This window comes from Centroberyx gerrardi, chromosome 3, assembly GCF_048128805.1.
Source record: "Centroberyx gerrardi isolate f3 chromosome 3, fCenGer3.hap1.cur.20231027, whole genome shotgun sequence".
Lineage (NCBI taxonomy): Eukaryota > Metazoa > Chordata > Actinopteri > Beryciformes > Berycidae > Centroberyx > Centroberyx gerrardi.
The window spans coordinates 5,760,746-5,786,194 of record NC_135999.1 but is presented as its reverse complement, the minus strand read 5'-3'; the positions used below and the strand labels follow the sequence as shown (position 1 = coordinate 5,786,194).

At 42.3% G+C, this 25,449-nt stretch overlaps 1 protein-coding gene across 2 annotated transcripts; it reads left to right on the top strand.

The window, feature by feature from the left end:
- The first annotated feature begins 597 nt into the window (after positions 1-597).
- Positions 598-25,247, top strand: pik3r5 (phosphoinositide-3-kinase, regulatory subunit 5). Of its 2 annotated transcripts, none has more exons than XM_071922552.2 (18): positions 598-835; positions 10,866-10,981; positions 14,001-14,116; positions 14,320-14,388; positions 15,769-15,907; positions 16,676-16,745; positions 17,529-17,703; positions 18,230-18,398; positions 18,545-18,613; positions 18,780-19,699; positions 19,809-19,925; positions 20,284-20,415; positions 20,686-20,779; positions 21,359-21,435; positions 21,616-21,709; positions 22,203-22,285; positions 22,926-23,041; positions 23,544-25,247. In XM_071922552.2, the coding sequence occupies exons 2-18, from the start codon at positions 10,882-10,884 to the stop codon at positions 23,692-23,694; spliced, it is 2,691 nt and encodes an 896-aa protein (XP_071778653.2). In that variant the 5' UTR covers positions 598-835; positions 10,866-10,881; the 3' UTR covers positions 23,695-25,247. The 2 variants fall into 2 exon arrangements, with proteins under 2 accessions (XP_071778653.2, XP_071778652.2); XM_071922551.2 differs by having other exon boundaries at positions 19,806-19,925.
- The last annotated feature ends 202 nt before the right edge of the window (positions 25,248-25,449 follow it).

Here is a 25,449-nt window from a genome sequence, read left to right as displayed (position 1 = left end):
ATAGATTGTCATTGACATTATTAATGACATAATATACTGATATTATTACCTATCTTAGGACTTACAAAATAGGAATTTCTATATAGCGTAGTGTATTTCTGTAACTGAACATCACCACACTGAGATTTTGTTTGTTCACTTCTAAACCACTTCAACCAAATGATGTTAGCAGTGCATCACTGATGTTGATCTGTTGATGGAGAAGTTCAAAATGACTCAAAAACAAAAGCTGTTATGGTGTCTTATGACTTTATGACAACAACAAGGTACAGTGTCACCAGTAATAGTAATCCAGCTTCAGAAGATAACGAACAAAGTCACAACACCCAAACAATGAAACTCACCTCAGAACTGTGAAAAATAGCATGAAAACAAACAAGTCAAACAGATGACTTCCTTTTAGAGGCCAACATCCCTTCAAAATCCTCAAACACACACACACACACACACACACACACACACAGAGACTTCCCACCTACGTCTACTTAGCCACTACATACACTACACCGCCAGCCTTCCTCATTGTGCTCACATGCACCTTTCTCACACACTTCCTGTTTGCCCTGTGTTTGTGAGGCGCGGTGTGTGTGTGTGTGTGTGTGTGTGTGAAGCGCAGAAGGCTTTGCCTGCAGCAGAGGACTACCACTAAGCTGCACTACTCTGGCTGATTTCACTGTTATTTCACCGCACTGCACCACTGTGCCAAGGATGTGGGTTTGTCTGTCTAACCATCACCCAGCTAGTGAATGAATGGCAGTGGGACTGAGCGGGAGACAGTTGGGCTCGGACTCGTAGACACACGCAGAGGATATGGGCGCTGGACGATAAAGTGCAGGTAAGAAAACTGCATGTGGCCAGCAGTCACTAACTGTCAGCCCAATATTAGCAGGGCATGAGGTTTGTCTTCTCTATCAGTGTTAATATACAGGGAGCAAGTGACACCAAAGTGATGAGTGGAAACATGTTTGCTTATCTTATTTTATTCCATTTAGATGAATGCAATTATAGTATAGCAGACAAGTTGCCTACAAGTGTCCGAGACTCATCATTCATTTTTGATAAATGCATTTATAGTATGTCAGACCAAAGCTGTGTAAGACTTGTCATAGTTGAAAATGTTTACTTTAAAGTATGAAAGCTTTGCATTTCCTTTATGTTGTCAGTTGTTTTTTGTGGGGTTTTTTTTAGCATTCTATTAATGAATATCTCTGGCTGACCTGTCTGTGATGTATGGGGCTTAAACACTTTAATATTTGGGACTCTCATTTTCAAAGTTGCCTCTACTTGTACAAATGTCTATTACGGTGTCAGTGCTCATCTCTCTGAGGCGCGACAAGCCCAGCAATGCTATTTTGAACCGGAATAAGCAATGGACAATGTCAAAGTGTCACAGTGATGGGAAATGCTCGGGGGGGGGGGGCAGTCAAGCTGACATCATTGACCGAAAAGGAAGTGACCCCCACCATGAAACCATTCTGGGGAACTTCTGCTTTTTTAGATGCCCCATATCATTAGCCTTTTCAATCTTTTAATACACATTGAGGAAGTGGTGGTACAGAGGCACGTGTTTGCTGCATGGATGCAGTCTCATTTAAAATGTTTTTTTAAACTAAATGGGGGCAATGATTTAGGGCAGTGTGGTGAATTGTTGATCCGAGATATCGGGATCGGGATCTGGATCTTGCAGTGTTTTGATGAATTGATTAGGGTTCATCTTCCTGAGCTTATGTCAGTGGTTTTGGTAGGTTTTTACACAGTTATGGCTTAGGTTCTTACAATAATACACATCTTAAATCCTGCATTTGTGTACAAAAGAAAGCTGCTCCCACTGAAAACCCCAAACCAGGGATGCAAGCGGAGAGTCTTGTTGACTGTCCAACATGAATCCAGCTTGAGTCTGACATGACTGAGTCTGTCACTGGTCCCTGAGGGATCCACCCCATAGAAAACCTACTGAGACAACGCCTGAATTCGACATCCTCACTATTACATAACTCTACCGCTTCTCGCCACACAGGGAATGCGTTACTGTCATGGTCCAAGGTCACTTCAGGTGCAAACTGTAATTGAGCCAATTGGGTCACTTTTGATTCAGTGTCCTGGTGCGTCATGACCAGTGATGTACTGGTAAACAGAAAGGTGGGTAAACTGTGAGCTCCAGTCGGTGATCATAAGGCAAACAACCACCAATATAAAGAAAAATCTATATTTTTTTTAGAAATATATATATATTAATTTCAGTTTTTTCCCCCTAAAAGACCTTATCCTCGTATAACTTAACATCAAGTTGGTACTGCACTATCATGTGTGAGGTATTAATTTATTGTATTGAGATTTCTGTCACCCTACATAGGGAAGTAAACTATATTCCAGAGTTAAGGTGGGTTTTCCCTCTACTCCATCCCAGGCATGAAGTGTAGACTGAAATCTGCCTCATATCTACCAGAGCCCCCTATTCCCTCACACAAAGTAGAAATGCCCTAACACATTTTTTTTAACAGCTTCTGTATGAAGTTCAATCATGTCCTCGTTGTTTGCATCAGAGGGTGGCACACCCCTCCAGTGCAGCCGCAGTGTGGGGTCACCCATGTTTTCTTAGAAATGGTTCAATTACACAATCGGCTGTAATACGATCACCTCCTCATGTTGTGAAATAACAACTGACTGTGCAGGGATCATGCGTCAGGCTCGAAATGAACAAAACAAGCATTGTGATTAATGATTTTGATCAATATGTGTGTGTGTGTGTCTGTGTGTGAGAGAGAGAGAGAAAGAGAGAGTTGTTCATCAACACCAGTCCCTCTAATAACCTTTTATTTTTTATCATCAGATAGGGAGAGAGAGAGAAAGCGAGAAGGTCATACCCCACATTTTACTTACACCACTTTTCATTTTCTTTTTATTTATTTCACACCTACGGCAGCAGAGGTTACAACAATATCCCCGCAGCAGCGAGTGTGTGTGTTTTTCACAGCAATGCTTCCTGTTTGTCTCTTTACGGCTGCGGTGTCGATAAAATCTTCATCTTCACCTTTACTACCCACTCTGTACTCGACGCCCCCGTGTGTGTGTGTACACATGCATCCACACACACACACACACACACACATCTGCACAACACACCTGTTACACAACACAACTCAGTGACGTGAGCCATACAAGATGTTTTTCCCCATATCACTCTTAGGCAAATGTAACAGAGCTGAATGGGGTTTTCATTACCAAACATGAATATCTGCTCCTTCATGGCTGGTTGAATGATAAAACCCAGTAGTAGACAAAGGAGTCAGTCAGGGCTGTTTTGGTAGCAGCGCTTTGACTGGCTCACCATTGGCTGGAGTTAAGTGTAATAACCTGATATTTGCATTCATGGTAGTATCATATGATTATCAGTGTTTATTGAGGAAGTCAAGGCCAAGGTTCATGTGGATGGTGATGGCTCCTCTGTGCTCCAAGTGAAACAACAACATGCCATGACTACGCTGTTTATTTTTAAAGCCCATACTTTGTACTTGAGTCACTTTTAAGCAGTTACCCATAGTTTTACTTTACGTTTCATAGACTTAAAGGATAGTGAGTACAATGAGATATGGCTTTTGCAGTAAAATACAGTCATTCTGGACTCATTTTAAATGATCAATACCAGCTTTGCTCTTTGTAAATCTACCTGCAGAAGACTACTTTGGTTTGGAGAACCAATGGTCCCAATTAAGGTCAAAGAAGAAATATGGTCCATGCTAAAAAAAAAAAAAAACAGTACTCAGGCTTTCTTCATCCATCCTCAACTAGGACAGCATCCATCCTGTCCAACATTTCAGTATCACTAATAGTAAAGAAGGATTACAGAAGAAGGATTGTAGAGTTTGAGATACAGTACAAACAGTATGTACAGTAAACAAAAGAAAAGTGCAGAAAGCTTGGTTGAATGCAATGAAGAACACAGTAGTGTAATGGTTGGAATCCTTTGAGTAATTTGTAAATTCACATCTGTAAAGTTTCATCTCATTGTATATAACAAAAATCAAGCCTAAAAATTTGATTGGATTAGTCAAACCCAGCTCTGTTGTATAGGAGTAATATTTCATTGTATTCCATAAATTTTAAAGTTGCTCTGTGTAGGATTTCATTAACATAACTCGCTTTTATGACAATTTCTAGAAACACTGAGAAAAATAAATCATCTAATAGCAGCCGTAATGATTTGCTTCATGCTTTCATTTGGTTCACTTTTTTTATTTCTCCTGCTTAGTTTGCCACCAAACAAGAGAGATCATTTTCAGCAGACTGTGAGTTGTATACAGATCTAAAGCAGTAGGGTAGAGAACTATGAAATATGACAATAGAAAGCAGCTCAAATTGCCAAAAGATATTTATCATTACAATTCTTTCAGTGGACCCACTGCAGCCACTGTACTGTACCTGTTTGACCCTGAGCAGAAGAAACCCCAGTTCCCAGTCAGCGGTACTGGTTGTTTGAACAAAAGGGAAGCACTTAGTTACTGTAGCGCTTTAGTGTTGGACTGTTATTTCCTAAAGCCATAAGAGGCCAGTTCACATCCAGTAGGTCAGTGGAGAGAAGGGGGGATCACAGCGCTTTGGGCCAGCAGAGGAAGACTGGATGGGAATATCAGACTCTATCAGTCATGTTGGGTGAGCCAAATGGCACACACACACACACACACACACACACACACACACACACACACACCAGCTCTCCTCCCTGGTCTGTGGGAGTATATCTGAGAGGCTGATCACACCACAACAATAGGGAGGCACCTGCTTCCTCAGCTGAGCAGGGAAGCTATCTTCCTGTTAGGAAGCAGTTGGTAATGGGATCAGTGGGAGAGATGGGAGGAGGGGTGCGGCGAGATGGAAGGAGGGAGAGGGAAGAGAGGATCGCATGAGAAAGAGAGAGAGAGAGACAGACAGAAGGATGTACAGTACTTGCACTGTTTGGTTTGTCTGGGAAATGTTGATGGTGGAAGCGTTAGACAAGGAGAGAGAGAGAAAAGAAAGAGAGCAGGACAGAGAGAGGCTGATAGATAGAAGATGGACAGGGAAAGAGAGGAGATGAGAGAGGGAGAAACAAACATTTGACATTGAATAGATGTTGATATGACGGCCTGAAAACTTGAGTAAATATAGCCGAAAAATGAAAGTGGAGGCAACGTCTGTAGTCGTCCATAAATTGGGACCTAAATATCTTTATGATATCAGTTCAAAACAGTTTTCAAAGCTGTTTTAATATGAATCCTTACCATGCTATAATATCATATTCTATAAATTTTGTGCTTGTTTGGGTTGATGTTGAAGCCATCATGCAAATCATACAAAAAATAAGGAAAACGACCAAGGAAACTCAATTGAAAAAGTTAGAAAGCCTTTATTGCACGGCTAATTCACATTGACTCACCAACATGTTTTGGCAATATGCCTTCATCGGGAAGTGAAAGCATGAGTTATAAGTTGGTGGTAGCATGGCCAGTGAGAGGAAAAGACAGTGGGAGAGAGAGATGAGTGGACAGAGAGAGTGAGAAAGGAGAGAAAGTGGGAGAAAGAAAGGGAGAGAAAAAATAAAGTGGCTTTACATTGACTGGGATGCTATTGATAATGTGATCAATGGAGGCTATGGAAGAGAGAGAGAGAAAAGTGAAGAAGGGTTTCCTCTATAATGTCTGATCATGATACACTCTGAATTCACTTGTTGTCATTACTGTGTTCTAGATCAGTGGTTTTCAATCATGTGCCATCGATGCCCAAGAGGCTGCAGGTTTTCATTCCAAACCAAACACTACAGGAGCTTTTCTCACCGATTTGCACTCTGTGAACCTGAGATGGGAACTGATCAGTGAAATCAGCTGCTGCAGTGACTGATGGGAATGAAAACCTGCCGACTCTTGATAGAAAACCACTGTTCTAGAGGTAAGAGGACTTCGGGTCAATTGTCTCTCTTCAGCAAATCACAGTTTTGTTGATCTCATGGCATAATTCACCAGTCTCATTTCTTGGTGCCAACCTCTATAACATGATGGCGAATCTACTGTAAATCTGCCTGACTTTTAGACATGGAAACTGGTTGCCTACTGTATGCACTGCTTGTTATTGCCTAGCTGTTGCAACCAGTGAAAAAGTGGAAGTGACCTTGTTGACTGTCAGGGATGTACTGCATACATCCTCTTATGAAAGACCACAGACTCATGCATTTGCAACATAACTCACAACTTGACATAAACAACCACCATGACACACTGGAGTTTGGTTTGGATTTTGCTCTGAAAGGCCCAAACTGGAAGCAGAGTATAGCGCTGTCCTGCTGGCTTCGTTTATGGTGAGTTCATTGGCTTGGAAATGTCACTTAAACTGATTGATATAGATGATAAAAGGATTGAAATAGAGAAATACATGAGTTTTGTATATTTTGAAGCTTGTAATGGTTTGCTTATGGTTTGTATTGTTTGTAAACATTGAAGCAAAATGGATTTTGAGTTATACTGGGACCTGTTATCAGTTAATCCCATCCTTCAGGAATCTACTGTATACACACCCATTTTAATACAGTTTAAAAAATAACTGACTTTGTGTAAAGGCCTTGAACAATATACTTATTTCATGTCTCTTAATTTGTGTCGGTGTATGTTTCATAACTCTGCAAGAGTTAAAAACAAAACATTTGCTGTTTCAAACACGTACAATGAAGCCACAAAAAGGGATCACTTCATATACAGGCAATTAAGTATTTGAAGAGCGAGCTCAAGTTGTTCTCGGTTGCTGTTTTTATTGTTTCAATGTGGTTTAACATGGAAGTCTATAAAGAGACATAAACTAAAGGTGACAGTCTGTAGCTTCAGCTCATACTCAGCATTTTCATTTTTTAGATCCATATTACGCTCTAGATAAATCAACACAACTATAAATACTAAATACTAGTACTAGTACTATTACTACTACTACTACCACTACTACCACTACTACTACTACTACTACTACTACTAGTCAGAGGTGTGACCAAGTCAACTTTGCTCGAGTCCCAAGTCAGTCTCAAATGTTGAGGCACAAGTCTCAAGTCAAGTCTCAAGTCTAAATGTAGAAGACCAAGTCAAGTCCAAGTCAAGTCCAAGTCAAGTCCATGTCATTAATGTCAAGTCTCAAGTCTAAATGTAGAACACCAAGTCAAGTCAGAACAAATCAAGAGTCCAGTATCAATTTAATATCTTAAAGAAAACGAAATATCTCAGACTTTTCAATACAATATGGTTTTGATAGGATAGAAACTTGGTAAGAGCATCATGAGTCTGATCCCAAGTCACCAGAACCCAAGTCAAGTCGAGTCTCAAGTCTTCTCCTCATGCATCAAGTCAAGTCTCAAGCAATTAAAACTGTGACTCGAGTCCAAGTCATGTGACTCGAGTCCCCACCTCTGGTACTAGTACTACCACTAATGCTATTACTACTACTAGTTCTACTACTACTACCACTAATACTACCAGTACTACTACCACCAATACTATTACAACTAGGCTATTACTACTACTACTACCACTAATACTACTAATACTACTAGCACTACTATTGCTGCTGCTACTACAGCTATTACTAACACTAATACTAATGACTGTATGGTGCTCCCTCATATGAGGTCCTAACTTTTTCTTTATTACCTTTCCGTGTCTCCATTGAACCCCGGCCTGGCAGCAGCAGTCATAATGCCTCTGACTTATTAGTTCCTTCCACTCTCACCTGGCTGCCGTCCAGCTCTGTGCAGCTCTGACAATGACCGGAGTATCCACCACGCATGGCCCTGCAGCCGCGCTCAGTGCCACTCGGGACACCTCTTAGACACAATGCACCTCTGGGGAGGCGGGCGGGCTGAGAACGGGCCTGTTTACATCTGGAGCTGTTGGTATTGTTGTTGTTGAATGGTAACTGTAGGAACAGAGGTGAAGTGGTGTGGTGGGGGATAATTTAGCTTCACTCCTCTGGCCTCCTGAACCTCCTGAGCTTCCTGGGGGGTCGGGTGTGTGTGTGTGTGTGTGTGTGTGTGTGCGGGGGGGGGGGGCATTGGGTGTGTGGGTGTGTGTAAGTGAATGAGTCATTTAATGACACCATTACATTTGACAGCCTTCATTTATTTAGCTTGCATGTCAAATAGGGGATTTTTCCACTTTCTTTCTGGGGATTTTTTGTGAAGATGAAATCGGGCATAGCTATCTTGGTCTTTGATATCATTGCTCATTTCTGTCCATCTGTCAACGTTATTCTCCAATCTGGCTTGTTGGAGGTATAGTTTCAAGTGAGAAATATTCAGAAGGTTTTATTCCAGAGCAAGCATTATTTGGGCGCTGGGGTTTTTTTAAGAATCTGAAAAAGTGATGAGAGTCTTAGAGCATCACTTAGTGTCGGATGATTTGGCTGTAATGCGTGTCAAAACTAATTGCTCAGCTGCTCAAGTTCCAAAAATTCCAATCTTTAAAAAGCTTCTTGTTAATAGGGAAGTATTTATTTGTACTGCTTCTCAAATTTGGACACATTTCCCCATGTTTGCATATTTCCATGGCAAAACTCCATAGTGAAGAAAGAGAGGATGTCACACAAACTTTAAAAATATATCAAGCAACAAAATTAGTCATTAGCAGCAACACTGTGACTTTCCCTATGACTACTTTCCACTGAGTATTCAATGAAAGTGCGGTTCTCTCAAAACATTCCAACTGACTTCATACACCAAATTGCCGATGGACTAAAAACACAAAATTAATAAAATTCTACAAATGAAGAATCATAAAAAATGTTTTCAAGTTTTCAGATGAGTCAACTTTTGAGATGAGCACATCAAACCCCATTATCCCAGGTTTGTGCAGTGTTTGAATTTTACATACATTCATAGTCACAGCACATAGACATAGCACAAAATGACCATAATAACTCTGTGGGGGTTGATAGTGTTATTGATCAATACCAATGACTCTTACTTCACCAGTTGCTGTTGATATTTCTTTCCTTCCAAAACTCACTCCCTGGCCCACGCTCGTTCTGCTCGGGGGATGCGAGGGGACGCCACCCCCCTGAAATAAAAGTTGTCAAAAACCATCCCCTTTGTAAAGCTGCCACCCCCTCTTTTCATCCCGCTTTATGGAGGCTCCTAAAGAAAAAAAAACACATTAGTCTATACATTAGGCTACATTTCATCCTCAAAGGGATAATCACTGTCCTCGACTGGTAATCACCGTTAAAGGGAGGAAGTCCTTTGTGTGTCGTACTCACACAAGCCAGGGAATTGCTGTCCAGCAAATCAGTATAAAATTTGAATATAAGGATCAGGGAATTTTTTATTTTTTTTTTTATTTTGAAGAAATGATGATTATGTAACATGTTGAAGATTGAATGTATTGTATTCAGACCCTTACTCACCCAATAAAAAATAATTAAAAAAAAAAAAAGGATCAGGGGATTTAAAGCACAAAGGCATTTACTTTAGCGTGTGCTGGATTTTGTGCAGTGGCTCATAGTTTGATGATTGCTTTGTACATTTGTATGAACTAGCCTATTTGGCCTTCATTGAAAAGTTCTTCAGTAGTCAATATGTTCTCTCTTATCTCTACGAATTGCATTGTTATTCAGTGTATTTCAAACTGGCAACATGGATGTTGTTTATCTACAACAAAGCCTTAGAGACAGCCAGGATTTATAAATCTGAAACTTCGCTCTTCGGTTGGCGATGGGACGTCCCTGTCATCTTGTCATGCATAGCTGATGCGATGTAGTCATAACAGAACCGAAACAGCTCTTTAGATCTGGGGAGTCCTCCGTTGCTGTGAAAAACAGTCAAATATTTTGAAAAACTGTTAAAAAATGTGAAGTTCAGCGCGTCCCGATGAGTCAGTGGGTGAAGGAACACAATGTCCTTGGGTTCAATTAAACATTTGACACTAGACACCATGTCTCTCCCATCTTTCCTGTTATACTCTATAGCATACTATCTTGGCATAACTCTATATAGTGTAGCATCTAATTAAAGCTGAAATGACATGACATGAAAATACCCAGCAAACATTTTGATGTTGAATAGAGTTAGCAACATGCAGCAACATTGAAAACCCATGTAAATACAGCGGCAAAATAAAAGTTGAGACAATGTCCATAGTCTTCCACAGCTGATACCTGCATCATTTTGTGAATTGAGGGTCTGAATTTCTTTCTTTTTTTACCATATTGTGAAAATTTTAGATATAAAAATAGAAATAGATATCATTAACAGAGGATAGTAATTTGTGATGTTACAAGAGTTTCAATAATAAGGAGAGTGTCACCATTCTGAAACTGCCTGCTCAAAACGCCTCTTAATCACCCTTCCAAATGGGTATGGGTAGAAGTTGAATAGAGGTAAATTAGAGATATGGAGGGAGAGTTATCACAGAGCATTCTATCAAATGGCTCAATGTGTCGTGGCAGCACAGTCGACTTTGATCAAATGTACTGTGCATGACACTCAGCAATATAAACACCCCCATGTCCATCGCTCTTCCCTCTTCTCTGAAATGCCCTATGATTGTGTGTGTGGCTTCAGGAAGTCATTTGCATGCCTACCTGGTAATATGCTTCCATGCAAAATAACTTGTTGCCAGATGTGATAACACACACTGTTCATGGAAAGAAGGGCGAGTGAATGACTGTGGGTGTGTGTGTGTGTGTGTGTGTGTGTGTGTGTATGCATCATCCATGTGAATTCTCTGAAGTACTCCGTCAGTTTGCACAGAATACATGCCGGCTCATGGGACATGTTATCACATCAGCGTGTGTCATATCAGATCAGTCCATGACGTTGATCCCATGACCATCCGCACCCTTTCTCTCCTGTCTCTCTGCAGGAGCTGAGTGGTGAAGATGCAGCACACCTCATGCACAGAGGACCGGATCCAGCACGCCCTGGACAGGTGCCTGGACGGGCTCAGACGAAGCCCCACGGCCGCACAGCACTGGAATGGTGAGACACAACCGCTGTACCTGTCACTGTGGACCAAAGCTGTGTTTTGGTTGTGGTGCAAAGGCTTCTGACACAGCATCAAAGGCTATATAATGACGGCTATTGGTTGCATGTCTGTAACAATTATGTTGTCCTACTACTTTTCAGGAACTAAGAAATACAGCCTTATTTTGAGCTTGATCACAATGCATTTTTGACTTGACCCAATGGGTTTTGAAAGGGTTTCATAAGCCCAAGAGGTCTGAGAATTTTGTCAACCCATACAGAACCATGTAATCCTTCAATTTAAGTGAAAACATGAAAATCATCAAAATTGGAGTTCCATTTTTCCACCTGATGGTATATTATTTCTAGACTATCACTGGACCCTTGTGGGGCCATTTGGTGACCTTCACTAATTGCTGCACTTCTTCTTCTTCTTCTTCTTCTTCTTGCCTGTGTGATATACAGAGTAGTTTCCAATGAAGATGAAGGTGTTGTCTCTTATTGCTTGATTTGGTCAATTTGCACATGGTTATATGGACGGACGAATGGATGAAACAGAGAATATTTACATTTATGCTCATCCAGCTGCCGCTTGTCGGACCCTTCTGTAACCTTCTGTTTGGAGAGGCAGATGAAAGCAAAACACATTTTCACAAATATCCACCACAGTGTTCACCCCCCCACGCCCCTTTAGATGTGATATCGGTTGTTTACCATCAGAGTGTGCTGACTTGACTGCAAGGCGCTTGTTGTTTTCTCACTTTCTCAACACCAGGAGAGCTTGTGACAGACACATCGCCGGCCCAGTGAGAAAACAGGCTCACGAGCGCGCGCCTGTTGTTGTGCGCCGCCGCTGCTGAGCGATCATCAGGGAGACGTGTTATTGGGCACTGGAGGAAGTTGTCTGACTTGACACACCAGCTGGGAGGAAGTGGTGGCACAGACCACGGTGTGTGTGTGTGTGTGTGTGTGTGAGGCATCATGAGGCGGGAGCTAGCGCAGCACAGAACGTAGAAAGGGGGGAAGATCAAGTTGCCATCGGCCTCCCACACACACAGAGTGACACATACCTATCCGAACACGTGTTCTGCGTTTTACGCACCCGAGGCGGGTTTTTGAGATTGTGATGAACTGATTTAACGGTTCAGTTTTGAAATGAGGATGAAGACGGGCGGTGAGCTGTTTTTAACGAGAGACATGTGTGATAGCCGGAGCTGGAGTTTTGTTTTTCATGTCTCATAACGGTCCTTCGCTGCTTTAATGTTTTCTGTTTGGAACATGGCCCACAGGTGTGTGTGCAGTATGAGTGTGAGTGTGAATACATGGGTGCACTCCCATGCGTTTGCCCTTATATTAACAGTGGGTCTCATTTATTAAAGTGCTGAGATGATCAAATTCACATGTTGACATCATCATAAGAAACTTAAACTCCAATGCCCTATAGACCGGAGCAGACGGAGCTCCAGATAAAACTAGTTAATAATCCTGTGTGCAGAGCATTAGAGGAGTACAGTAAGTGATAAGTGTCTTGAAAGAAGTGCTGAAGTGTTGAGTGCTCAGACCTCCATGGAAACTGAGCCGTTCTGGACGGGAGCGTGTCTATGTTCCCTCAACCCTATCCCAACTTACCTTCTGACAGCCTTGACCGCAAGCTTGCTCTAACCTTAACCTCAGTGACCTCATGCCTCCATCCAACCACCTCATCTGCCCTGGAACCCCTAACCTCAACCATACGAGCTCCTTGCCTAAACACATAGGGCTGAGGGAACATAGGGATGAGCCCTTCTGGACTCCATGCATCCGAGTCATTCCTCTGAGAGAAGGGTGCGTGAGTCAGCAAATACCATGAGAACTTATCGTAAGTGTGAGACTGTAGATCTCAGAGTTTGGCGGTGTTTTACGTCCGATGGTTTCAGATGGTTTTAGCACGCACAGCTCTGTCACGCTCTTTTGTCCCATGAGCGACAGCACAGAGTTTCCATTTCACACTGTAATAGAGAAGTGAACTCGCCATCAGAACTCTGTAAAACTGACGCACCCTCTCTCTTGACATCCCAAATCTTTTATATTTTCTTAAAACGAAATGTCTCTGGTGGGCTTTTTTCAGGAAACTGGTAGATACCAGTTTCGAGGAATTTGGAACGCTGAAATTGAAAAGTTCACCTGGCTTGTCCTTAATTCTCCTTCACTCTGGAGATGTTCAGTGCCATGTTGTTGTCACTGCACCAGTCCTTTAGGGAGGAGACCTCACAGTTCTGTTTCGTTACAACAGGAAATCGGTCCCGCCGAAGTGGTGGCATATGCAAATGTAAACATCCTTACTGAAATGCAATGCCAAGCGGCGAACAAAGGGTGACAAAACACACCCTTGAGGAGCGCCAATACTGATAGGCATGGGTTTCGAGAACCTGTTGTTTGACCACCTGCATTTGACTCATAACAGTCCAGGACCCAATGACACCTGGATTGAAGTTTATCAATGCAGTTTCGTTTGTATGATGGTGTTAGAAGCATTTCATCCCTGTAGGCTATGATTTGTCAGACTTAAATTACCACGATTAAAATAAAAAGGGTCAAATAAACTGAAGTGGCAAGTTATGTTAATATATAATGCATGTCAGCTTATTTTGTCATTTGACATGCAGAAAACTGCTTCAAATGAGTTTTGGCAGATATAGGCCAGATGTGATGAGAATGATCATGTTTAGTCTGTTAAATATTGTATTTTGCACAAGAATGATTGTATGTTCATGTTAAGATCAGATATATTGCCTTCATAAATAGGGGTTAATATGTTTGCTTTAATGATAGCCATTGCATGTCCCCCATCCTGCATATTAATCATCTTTCTGGTGGTTGGAGCAACAGTGCAGTGGTCATGGAAAACACCTGACTTCTACAATAGCTATATCTGTGTGTGTGTGTGTGTGTGTTGGTGTGTGTGTGTGTGTTTCTGTGTGTGGCTAGTTACAGTATGCGTGTGTATTGTACTTGCGCATTCACTTTACATGACTTTACCTGTGCTGTGTTCCAGTGCTCATGTGCTCGGCGGGTCAGTCGATGAACCGCTGGAGCCTGGAGGAGCTGGTGAAGAGGGACCCGGAGAACTTCCTCATCCTCCTGCAGCAGATCATCAGGAAGACCAGAGAGGTAGGAGCGGAAAGGTCAAGGGTCACGGTCCCCTCTAAACTGTAGGAGTAGAGAAGGAGGGGGAAAAACATATGTGTTGTGTACTAGTCATTCATTGTTAATTGTTTACCCTAAGATTACCCGGATGACTGTTTTCTCTCTTTCTCTCTCTCACTTTGTGTGTGTGTGTGTGTGTGTGTGTGTGTGTGTGTGTGTGAGTGCAGGTTCAGGAGCAGTGTCAGTATGAGCTGGTGGCTCCCCTCGCGATCATGTTCTCCTCCACTCTGCTTCAGGTGAATAGACACGTCTTCAAGATCATTTGCTGTCATTGTCACTGATTTTAGCAAACTATTGAAAACTCCAACCTATTCTGACCTCTCAATATTACTCACAATGTGTTTCAGATGTTTAAGGCCACTTTCTGGCCTAAAGGTCAGTTCCTCAATTCAAACTAGAGAGAGGTTGAGCTGTAAAGACTCTTAGCAGTTCTAAGATCACTGTAAAGCACGATATTGAGTGGCTTGACCAGGACTATCTGTTCAAGAGACATTGTTTCTGTTTGCCAGTTGGTCCGATTCACCTTCACACTGCCCAAAATCAAGCTGTCCAGAAAACCCATGTCACTTTGAAATGTCTATTATTGGTCAGAAAGTTGGTAGGTAAAAAGAAAACCAAACATTTTGCAATTGCTGCCTAGCGTACATCAGGAAATCATGGAACCTCGTCTTTTTATGTTGGCCCATTCTCCCTCATTTTATCACTGATTACTTTGAATACCTCTGTTTTTGTGCACTTTATCAAGTAACTGAGAAATGTGGTCTCATATATCAACTCTCGACTCTATATATCAAATATCTTTGTAGCTCCGGGTTTGTCCCCTGCCACTCATTTCGATTGCTATTTTCAGTAAACATGATGCATGATGCTAGATTCATGAGCCACCAAAACATTGCCTTTGACAAAACACAATATAATTGAAATCGGCTTGAAGGGACACTCGAGAGTTCACTTGGAGGCGTGAAGCAACTGATAATGTAATAACTTTGTAACAAATGGAATAAAATGTCCCTCTACATGGGTTGAAAATGTAATAAAACCTGTTAATGTAATAAACTGCTGGTTGATGTACTGTAACATCACATTATTACACTAAAGGGTGTTAATGATCAGATAAGGGGTGTAACATATTTTCAACTGATATTGACCAACAATGTAATACCTCATAAGAATAAGTTATTACATCATCAGTTAAAAATATGTTGAATGTATGTAATAATGGGATGTAATGGGATGTCATTTATTACATTTAACAGCTTTTATTACATTTTTGACCCATTTGGGGGGACATTTTTATTACATTTTGACAAGTTATCACATGATCAGTTGCTGAAACCACCTCTCCCTGACAGACTGGAGAGTGAGGTCGATTTAATCACACCAAACTAACGCCCTAACATGAACAATCAACAGCCTTAACTCCATACATACAGTATCTGTACAGTGTTATTGTAGAATTCCCCCCATGCTATATCTAGCCTGACAGAGCAGCAAACGTCCAGTAAACATGTAAGAAATGTGCCTTCTATTCAAAGCAGCAACCCCCACAGACCCAAGCAGCCCGCTCTGCTCCTCCTCTACTCCACTAAAATGCTTGTTTTGCGCTCTGGTTGCAGACACCTTACTGCCCTCCAGACACAGAGCTGCTGGAGGAGGCCATCGAGGTGTTTCGCTGCTTCCTCACCTGGCCTGAGCCTTACTGCAGTGTGTGTAGGAACCTCCTCTCCACACTACAGCTGGAGATCAAGGCCCCAGGTAAATATGAAGGGCTAGTTCTGTCTACTGGCCAGACTTTCTCTCTCTCTCTGTCTCTCTCTGTCTTCCTCTCTGTCTCTCTCTCTATGTAATCTTTAGTCTCTGTCTGACACACTCTCCCTCACAGCCATTGCATCAAATTCAACTTAGCTGTTTTGTTTTTTTTAAACCATTGTAGTCGCCCTCCCCCTAGTGACAAGGCAAAGTAATGCATTTAGGACACCTCAGTAGGAAGCCACTGCACATACTGTCAGTACGTGTGCACACTGGCACCCTCTGCCAGTATCGACAACCGCAATGACAGGAAGAGGATGAGGCTGCAGGTTGAATTGGGAACTTCTTTATACTAACATGATGTTGTTTGAAAGCGGATGTAGCTTTAGCATTCACAAAATAAAATGTAAAAAAATAGCAGAAGCTGCATGTGGACAGCTGTCATGCAATTTACAGGTAGGGTCAAGGGAAGTGCTAAGCAAGAAAATATATACACAATGACTGATTGAATGAATGAATGAATGAATGAATGAATGAATGGATGAATGGATGAATGAATGAATGAATGAATGAAACACCCAACCAACTATTATGAATGCAGAACTGTTAAGTGATGGCTTGATGGCTGTTTTTCTGTCTCTGTTGTTTCTTTATGGGCTTTATTTTAAAATTTGCACTCATTCTATGATATATTGCAATTCATTTTGGGATTACAGTGTCAAATAATGCCTAAAATGTTACTGAACTCAAATGTATTTGCTATTTGTTTCACAGGGATTTCCTTTCAAAGACTGGTGAGAGATGAGCAGGGCCTGAACACCTCCAGCCAGCACTCTAAGACCATGTAGGTCCACACAATATCACTGCTCATTTAAGCTTTTCAGTCTTACTTGTACTGTGACACTGGCGATTTTAGTATTGCCGGAACTGTGTGTTAAAATTACATCCATTCCGAGAAATATGTGCTATAATGTGACTATTATGCGCAAATATTATATTTATAGTCGAAGAAAAGCTGTTTACAGGTCAGTTTGTGATCTATTTGTGATAATCGACTTAGTAGCCGCTGCCTCCACCAACCAATGCACAAATACACATTGTGTATTTAAATACAGATACACATTGTGTATTTGTGAAGATTCTATGCTGTACCAATACAACCTCTTTCTAACCTCTTTGAACAGCTGCATGTTCACTGACAATCTATTTTCAGTTCATATAGTACACCATATTTATTTTGAGGACTGTATTATCTTTGCACCCTTGCACCTAAGCTTCTGCTTTCTCCATAAAACGGGTGGCGACCTGTTTAACTGGTGGCGACGGTCTTATCTCACACGTGTCAGTAGTTCTAGTGAAGCTTATCGGTTCCTGAGGCTTTTACTTTTACAGGAAACCGCAGCGTTCACTGTCCCGAGTCAGATAAGCGCACTTCACACTTTGGTAACTTTTGAGGAATCGTGCCACATTTTACACACGCAGGTAGAAGGCTTGGAAAGTCCCTCTTCAGCCCCTCTCTCATCCCCTTCTGTGCTTCCTGTTTGTAGCTTCTCACATGGGAATTCCCTTTCTCTCTGTGTGTATTAGTACGTGTGAACTGAAACATACTGTACCCCTATACATGTAGGACGGTGCTGCTGATGAACCCGGGCGAAGTTCCAGCTGAGTTTCTGTCGGTGGCCGAGCAGCTCAGTCGCATCCAGCACTCCCAGAGAGAGACCTACATCACCCTGATCAAACACGCCTACCAGTCTACTCTAGGCACCAAGTACCCTCTGCACAGCATCCACAGGGCGCTGCAGGTACGCCTTTAGAGCAGTGGTTCATGAACTGTGGGTTGGGACCTCAAGCTGGGTCCCAGGGACAGTTAAAGTGCCCCAAATATTTCTGTAGAAATTTGTGGCAAGGTTGTGGAAAGTGGCAAGGTTTGTTGTGCTGCCAGACCCTCTGTGGGCTTGTGGGTTAGTAATCTACACACTAGGTTAAAAAAAAGGAAATTATATCTAGGACATAATATCTAGGAGGAAGATCCATTTATGAATACGTTTTGACTTACAGATATATCTTCAAGGGGAATTGTTATAAATAAGATTTTGTGGGCCAACCGCTTTTCACCCTCAAACTCTGCATGCATTCATTTAAAGTTCACCATTATGCCACTTTAATTGTGGAAAGATGTTGCATTACAGTACCATGTAAGCAGTAGCAGTGAAATGTATGTGATTGATTGGCAGCATTTTATCAAGTACTCAATGGAATATAAACAGTAACAATACCTTTATGTGTCAAGAATCAGTACTATATCATATCATGAATGCTCCTTACCAGGCAAAAAGCGTGAATGAGTTGGGCGAGATCTTCTCCATGGTAAGCGATGTCTTGGAGACGGCCGCTGCCACGGGCAACCCACCGAAGGGGCGCGGTCATGTGATCCAGGGTCTGGAGAGACTGAGGGAGAGGATGGGCATCCCAGCGTCCAATGGAAGGAAGTCTGACGGTGAGAGGGCAGGGCTCAAATAAACTTGGGACATGAATTTGCAGTGTATCATATGATACTGTTATGTTTTTATTTCATACAGATTTCCCTCTGTTAGCTTGTTATTTTTCTGTTAGTTCATTTTTGTTTTCTGTCTCCCCTCTCAGGGATGTTGCAGACGCTACCACTGCCCACAGCCAAGTGTTACATGTTTCACTGGGACAAAGATAACTTTGGTAAAGTATTCATTAACAACTTTATTGATCCCTATAGGGAAATTCCCTTTTTGCTTAGAGATGACAGTGATTTAGTGTCTTGCTCAAGACACTTCCGCAGAGTGGATGCTTGCCAACACTCAAAGCTTTCCAGTCCTCTGGTTGACGGACATTCTGTCTCCTACAGATGTTCTGAATACCCTTTTGGAGAATGAGGAAGACCTGACGGACCTCCACACCACTAATGGGCAGGCCGAGGAGGAAGAGGAGGTAGACACTGATGATGATGAAGACGAGGAGGATGCGGCGGAGACTGACCGAGAAGAAGAAGAAGAGGAGGAGGAGGAGGAGGAAGATGAACTAGAGTTGCCTTCCATGTCTGTCATCCCTAATGGCTGCAGAGCCAACCATCGCGCCTCCACCTTCTCCACCATCTCCTCCCTCTCCACCGCCTCCAAAGACTCCATGTTCTCCACCCTGTCCATAGCCTCGGAGTCCTACGCCCCGTCTCTCTTCTCCGTCACTTCTGGCGCTGACAGCGACTTCTTCGAAGACCCTGACGACTCCTACATCTGCTCCTCTCCCATTCCTGAGAAATCCTCGCCGAGGTCCAAAGCTTCCGCTCGGCTCAGCCAGCACTTCTACCGCCTCTTCATCAAACCCAAAGGCAACCGGTTGCTTTACCGGGCCAAGAGCTTAGGGAACCCAGAGTCTAAAGACCTCTTGGTGGTGCGATCCAAACGCTCCAACTCTCTGCCCCAGCAGGTCCACTTACGAAGCCCCGAACCTCTGTCCCTGACGCAAACCCAGACCCTCAGACACGTCTGCTTCCGTAGGAGGCCCATTCTGAGCAGCGACGAGGACAGTAAGAGCACTACGCTGCGGGTGGTGGTGTTCGGAGCGGATCACGTGGCAGGGAAGGTGGCGCGGGCCTACAGCAGCCTGAGGATGAAGGAGAGTGCGTGTCCGCGCCTCAGCAGGGCCTTCAAGCTTCAGTTCTACTTCGTGCCCGTGAAGAGGGACGCAGCGGCCGGGCCGGGGCGCCTGAGGTCTCCTGGTCCCGTGGCTCCAATGGGGAATTTGATGAAAGGAGGAGCCTCGTCTACTGTGAGTAGAAAAATACCCCAGCAACATGGTTACATTGTAGAAGCAAATCAATTGCACTTACATGAGAATTCCGCTGTTCTGACATTAGGTGTTGCTTTTGCTCTAGCAGGCCCTCAGCACAGAGGACAGTACTAATGACATTGCCCGTCTTCTTGGTATGTTGGACCCTTGGTACGAAAGAAACACCCTCAGCCTGCTCAACTTGCCTGCCAATGTTGTCTGCCAGGTACAATCTAACTTTAAGTAATCCTATCCATAACTATACTGTAGCCAAAAGTCACACTTATCCAACTGTGAATATGAATGGCCTCCAACGTAGCCTATTTTATTACTCTATGTGTATTCCTGAGCATTGTTATCATTCACTACCACTCAACACAAATTATCATATTGCTCACTGTGCTGTAAAATCCAATAACCACAGAACTCATGGGTTAAAGACTGAGCAAGTCAACAGCCTTAAGCATAATGACCTTTCAACAGTGTGATAATCAAGAGTGCATGATGTTTTGCATAGGCCAGCCCTATATAATTCAACTGTATATCTGAATAAAAAGGGTAAATTGTGTGCCACTGTCCTGCAGCAAACCTCTAAAACGGAGTCAGAGTCATATGATAGTTCATATGAGCAGCGTCTACCCATCCTGGCCGACCTGGTGCTGTACTACTGCCGCTACGCTGCCCGGCCGGCTCTCATCCAGCTGTATCAGGCTGAGGTCAGATACGAACACACACACACACACACACACACACACTGTACTCTACCGTATGTGTCCCTGTCTTACCGTTCATAAGAGTTTTTTTCACCCTGAGACCCAGTTTTAAGAAACTTAGCCCTGGGATCCAGACCTGTGAAAACCTTATTACTCTAGTAGTCATGTGGCGACCGCGCAGAAACAGAACCCTGATGCATTCTGGGTCGCACCCATACTTTATGAGACACTGTTCCATACACAGCAAGTGATTTAGTATCTTTGGTGTTGCAGTTGACGTTAGCTGGAGGAGAGAGGAGGACTGAGGTGTTCATCCACTCACTAGAGCTGGGTCACACCGCAGGAACACGAGCCATCAAGGCCATGGGTGAGTCTGACACACACACACACACACACACACGGACACACAAACACACATACATATCCTAGCAACCGCTCCACAATAAACATAATCCTCCATATTTTCCATACAGTGAAATGCATCATCAGTTATTATGAGGTTAAGACCGGACTAAATGTCTGGTGGAGGAACATCTGCTATTTCAATTCGATGATTCACAGTCTACTTCTACTTTCCTGGTTTCGCTTCGCTCCGCCATTTACACTTCTGATTTGCAATTTCCTTTGAGAGGTAAAAATTTAAGGCAAACTGACTATGTAATTGGTATTCTCATGTCCAACAGTTGGTGTGGGAATGGCTTTTTTCATTCCAACTCTCAGTATTCTTCACACAAGTTGTTTTTTCTTGTAAATTGCATACCTTTTATATTGACTGCTGTATCTATAACACATAGGACTAGGTATGCCACAGTACAAAAAGTCTTCAAATTCTCTACCTGGTAGTAATGTTACATGCTGCAGTGCTATTTAGTAGTAATATATTCTGAACTGTATTGCAGTACCACTACTCTCAACTGGATGACTAAATGTGGCTTTGTGTTTCAAGGTGCTGCCAGTAAGAGGTTTGGCATTGACGGTGACCGAGAAGCAGTGCCTCTGATGCTGGAGGTGGTGTACAACAGGGTAGGATGCTGTTTCATTACATGACAGCTATCAATATTATCTAGTCTTAAAGCAACACCAGGCAAGATTTTTATGCATCAGACATGAGCTGACGATAACTGCTGTTTCTATGAGTTCCCAGTATTTTATCCTTTAGCAAAAACAAACAATAATCCCATCCCCTCTTCCCCTCTCGTTCAGGTGGTGATTAGTGGGAGAAGTCAGTGGAAAAGAGAAACCAAAGTCTGCACTTCGGTGAACCTGACCAAAGCATGCAAGAATCCTGAGGAGCTAGGTACACCACAGCCTCGGGCTACTGTAATACACAGCCAAGTCGTAGAACTGTTTACAGTACTGCAAATGCTCAATCGAGATTATAAAGTAGCTGACTGTGGCTTCAAGATCACCTCAGTGCTGGCATTGTCCATGTTTAATTCATAGGATGGAAAACATTTGTTTACTTTGGGATTAATGACTGACACTTTGAAATTATAAACAGTTTGTCATTGCTTGTATTGCTGGAGCAAATTGGATCTGTATTATTAATATTAAGTTTTTAATTTAAGAATTTCACATTTTTCAAAGGTCTTGATTGTAATGAAGCAACTTTGACTGTTTTGGTTTGAACTCATTCGCTGAACACACTGTGCGACTTCATAGCTCCGGCTAATATTAACCGGAACCTCCTTGACATTTTTCTCTCTGTACTTGTATAAGACGATCATGAAGCAGTTTCAACTGTGTGAGAGATGTAGCACTCACAGCTCAAATCAAACTCCTTTTGTCAGACTCAAAGATGGAGTGCCTGCAGCTGACGATGACGGAGGTCCTGAAGAGACAGAACTGTAAAAGCAAGAAGGGCTACAACCAGGTGAGCTGGATGTGATGTCAGTCTGTCTCGGTGGTTTGTGGCTTAGAAAGCGCCTCCGGCAAACAGCAGCACACTTTCATAAACATCTCTATATAAAGACGGAGAACCGACGACGTGGTTGATAGTGTCGTAACATCACCTCGGCTGTATCTCTCATCTCTTGTATGCTGAACAAGGCTTTTCAAGCTGACAACTGTGGCAAAAAAGCCACAACACAGGCGAGACTCAAGTCTGTTTTGGCTGTGTGTGTTTTGACAATCGTGTTGTTTGCTCAACCTAGTTTAACCTCTTTTAGCTCATTGGTATTCAATTTGCAGATTTGTTATTCTGCATCTCAGCAAAATTTAGACCTATTTAAATGATTGATTTGTAGCTCAAGGCTCTCTAATACTCAAAAAACAAAACTCAAATACCAAAACCCAACATGAGCTAAACATCAAAAACAACTCAGTCGAGCTGCAACAGCAATAAAAAATATATCAAAGGAATCCCAAAATGTATTAGCACAATTTTGAAGGAAAGTTCCACCCTCAGGCATTTTCACCAGTGTTTATTAATGAGTAATAAGTTTACCAATGTTTATTAATGCATTCCAAGGTTTATCTTTTGCTTAACTTTGTACTGCTCTTGTGCTCTGCAGCAGCTGAGTGTGACTGAGGTGAAGGTGGACAAGGTGCAGGTCAGCGGCACCGGAAACACAACCTTTGCTGTCTGCCTGGACCAGGATGAGAAGAAGATCCTACAGAGTGTCACCAGGTGTGTGGAGTGAAGACACACACACACAAACACACACACAGGCAAAAAAGAGGACAAAAAAGAGGGGGACCACTGTGTGATATTACACCTCTCCAATAAAAACAATACAAATGAATACTTTGTTTAATCTGTGACAGGGGAAAGGCTCTTATATGCTAGAAACACATGGAGACAAACACCATTTTTCAGGATTTTTACAAGTAATAAGAGATTTTACACCACAAAGATAGACAAAATAGATAGATTTGTTGTTGTAATATCTTTAGTACTCTGTATTTGTCTTAATCTCATCTATATCCTATTCTCTGCTGCTGCAACAACCCAATTTCCCCACAGGGATCATTCAAATTTCAGAAGACAGAAAGACAAAAAGACATATACGTGCATATATTGCCACACACAAATAGAAACACACACATGCTTACTCCGCCCGCTCACAACCCACAGCCCCCACAAGTATTGTTATTTAATCAGTCCATGTATCTCCCTCTGTCCCGTATAGGTGTGACATCTCGGTGTGCTACAAACCTGACAACTCCACAGACTGGAGGCTAAGCAAAGCCCAGGTCTCCGCCCAGATCCAGCCTCTCCACCCCACCTTCTGCTCCCTGCTCTGCCTGCCCATAGTCACGTTCAGCGGGGCCTTGCCCTGAGACCGCGGGCCTCTGGTCCGGGTGCTTTGGAAGGAAAGATAATAGCAGAAGGAAAGCTCAATTTCTAGCTGGTTTCTTAAAGCTGCACTAGGCAACTTTGCACGTTGGCGGCCCCAAATGGCAGCGAGAGGTAACTGTTTGAAATTTAAGGACTTCAATACTGAGAAATCCTGTAAGGTGACGTCGGTAAACTGCACACAGCACGCTCATGTTTACCAACCCAACCGGTCTGTGATGCTTTATACCAAGGGAAACCAAAGAGAGGCAGAAGGTCTACTGTTGATGAGTCCAGCTTTCTCATATTCATCACTTGCTGTGGAGAAGTGTCCATAACTGACACCAGAACTTCATTTGGGCAAATAGGTTGAATCTATGGTATTTCAGTTAGGGGAGATGGGACAGTCTTCCCTATTGCAGCCCCACTGTGTGTTTTATGCTGATAAAACGGTTGTATTTTTACATAAAAATCTTGCCTTGTGCAGCTTTAAACTGGGTTTGGGCCCATAATGGCAGATGGGACATTTGCTGGAGGGCTGAAGAGAATGAGCCTGGGTCCCTGGGTGAGACTGAATTTATTCTATAATTTGGAACCTGGAAAAGTTTAAGAACTGTGGCTCTGCCCTTCTTCTGGATCGACCTACATGGACATGGAAGGCCATAGGGAGACTTTGCATCTGTTGACCAGACCGTCCACACTGTAATGGAGACTAAGACTCCGTTTGGAGTGAATGTGGGACTGTGAGGATTATGAGACAATGTCTGAGCATGGACACTATGGATTTATGAAAAAAATGTAAATATGATGTTTATACTGTATTGTCTACTGTGTACTATGTGTATATAACTTGAAATTCACACTGTAATATTTTGTATGTATGTAATTGATATGGGCTTTACTGTTAAAGTGATGACATTTCTCCCATAGTTACAATGAAGTGACTGTTTTAACTGCAGTTGTGACTTTGACCAGGAGGGGGCTCTGTTGACATTCACTTTAACTTTGGATGTTGAGGTGAAGGTATTACTTTGACAGTCCAGACAGACTGATAGCACTTGTAGTAAAATCTCAAATGTAGCTTATGTATAGACCATATATTACATTTTTTCGAATGTATAATGAGTATAATGAGAATCAATGATCATTATTTCATCAAGGGCACAAATATATTTGTTATAATGGTGCTAAAACAGTATATTCAAATGCAGAACTTTGTTTATATGTAACTGATTTGTTGCACCCAAACACTTTGCAAAGAAACTATGACTATATTTTGTTGACAATCAAACCATAAATGCACTGGTGGCCTAACCAAGAGAGTAGCACTGCATTGAAACCTTTTTATGGGATTGAAACACTTGAACATTTGGTGAAATAAATTAGAATATGTGATATAATGGTACTTTTATGTTCAGATGACAGACTGGCACTACTGCCTTCTCCACGTGATATCGTATGGATGTTTTGCAATATCGGTTTTGTATGTGTATCATGTCCAATCTATGCAAATACTTTGTAGAAATGTAAAATTTCAATATACATTAAAATATATTGCATCAGCTGGAGGTTTAACTTCATCTTGAGATATAAATTCATGTGAGTATGCTGTTTTGAGCTTTTAGTTTAGAGCAATATGAAGACACCCTTATGAAAACGAAGTTAGCAAAAATAAAAGGATATTATACACTTATCACAGCAAAACTATGTGCCTATAGGAATATTGTAGGGAGCTATATAGGAGTATTATATAGCCTATG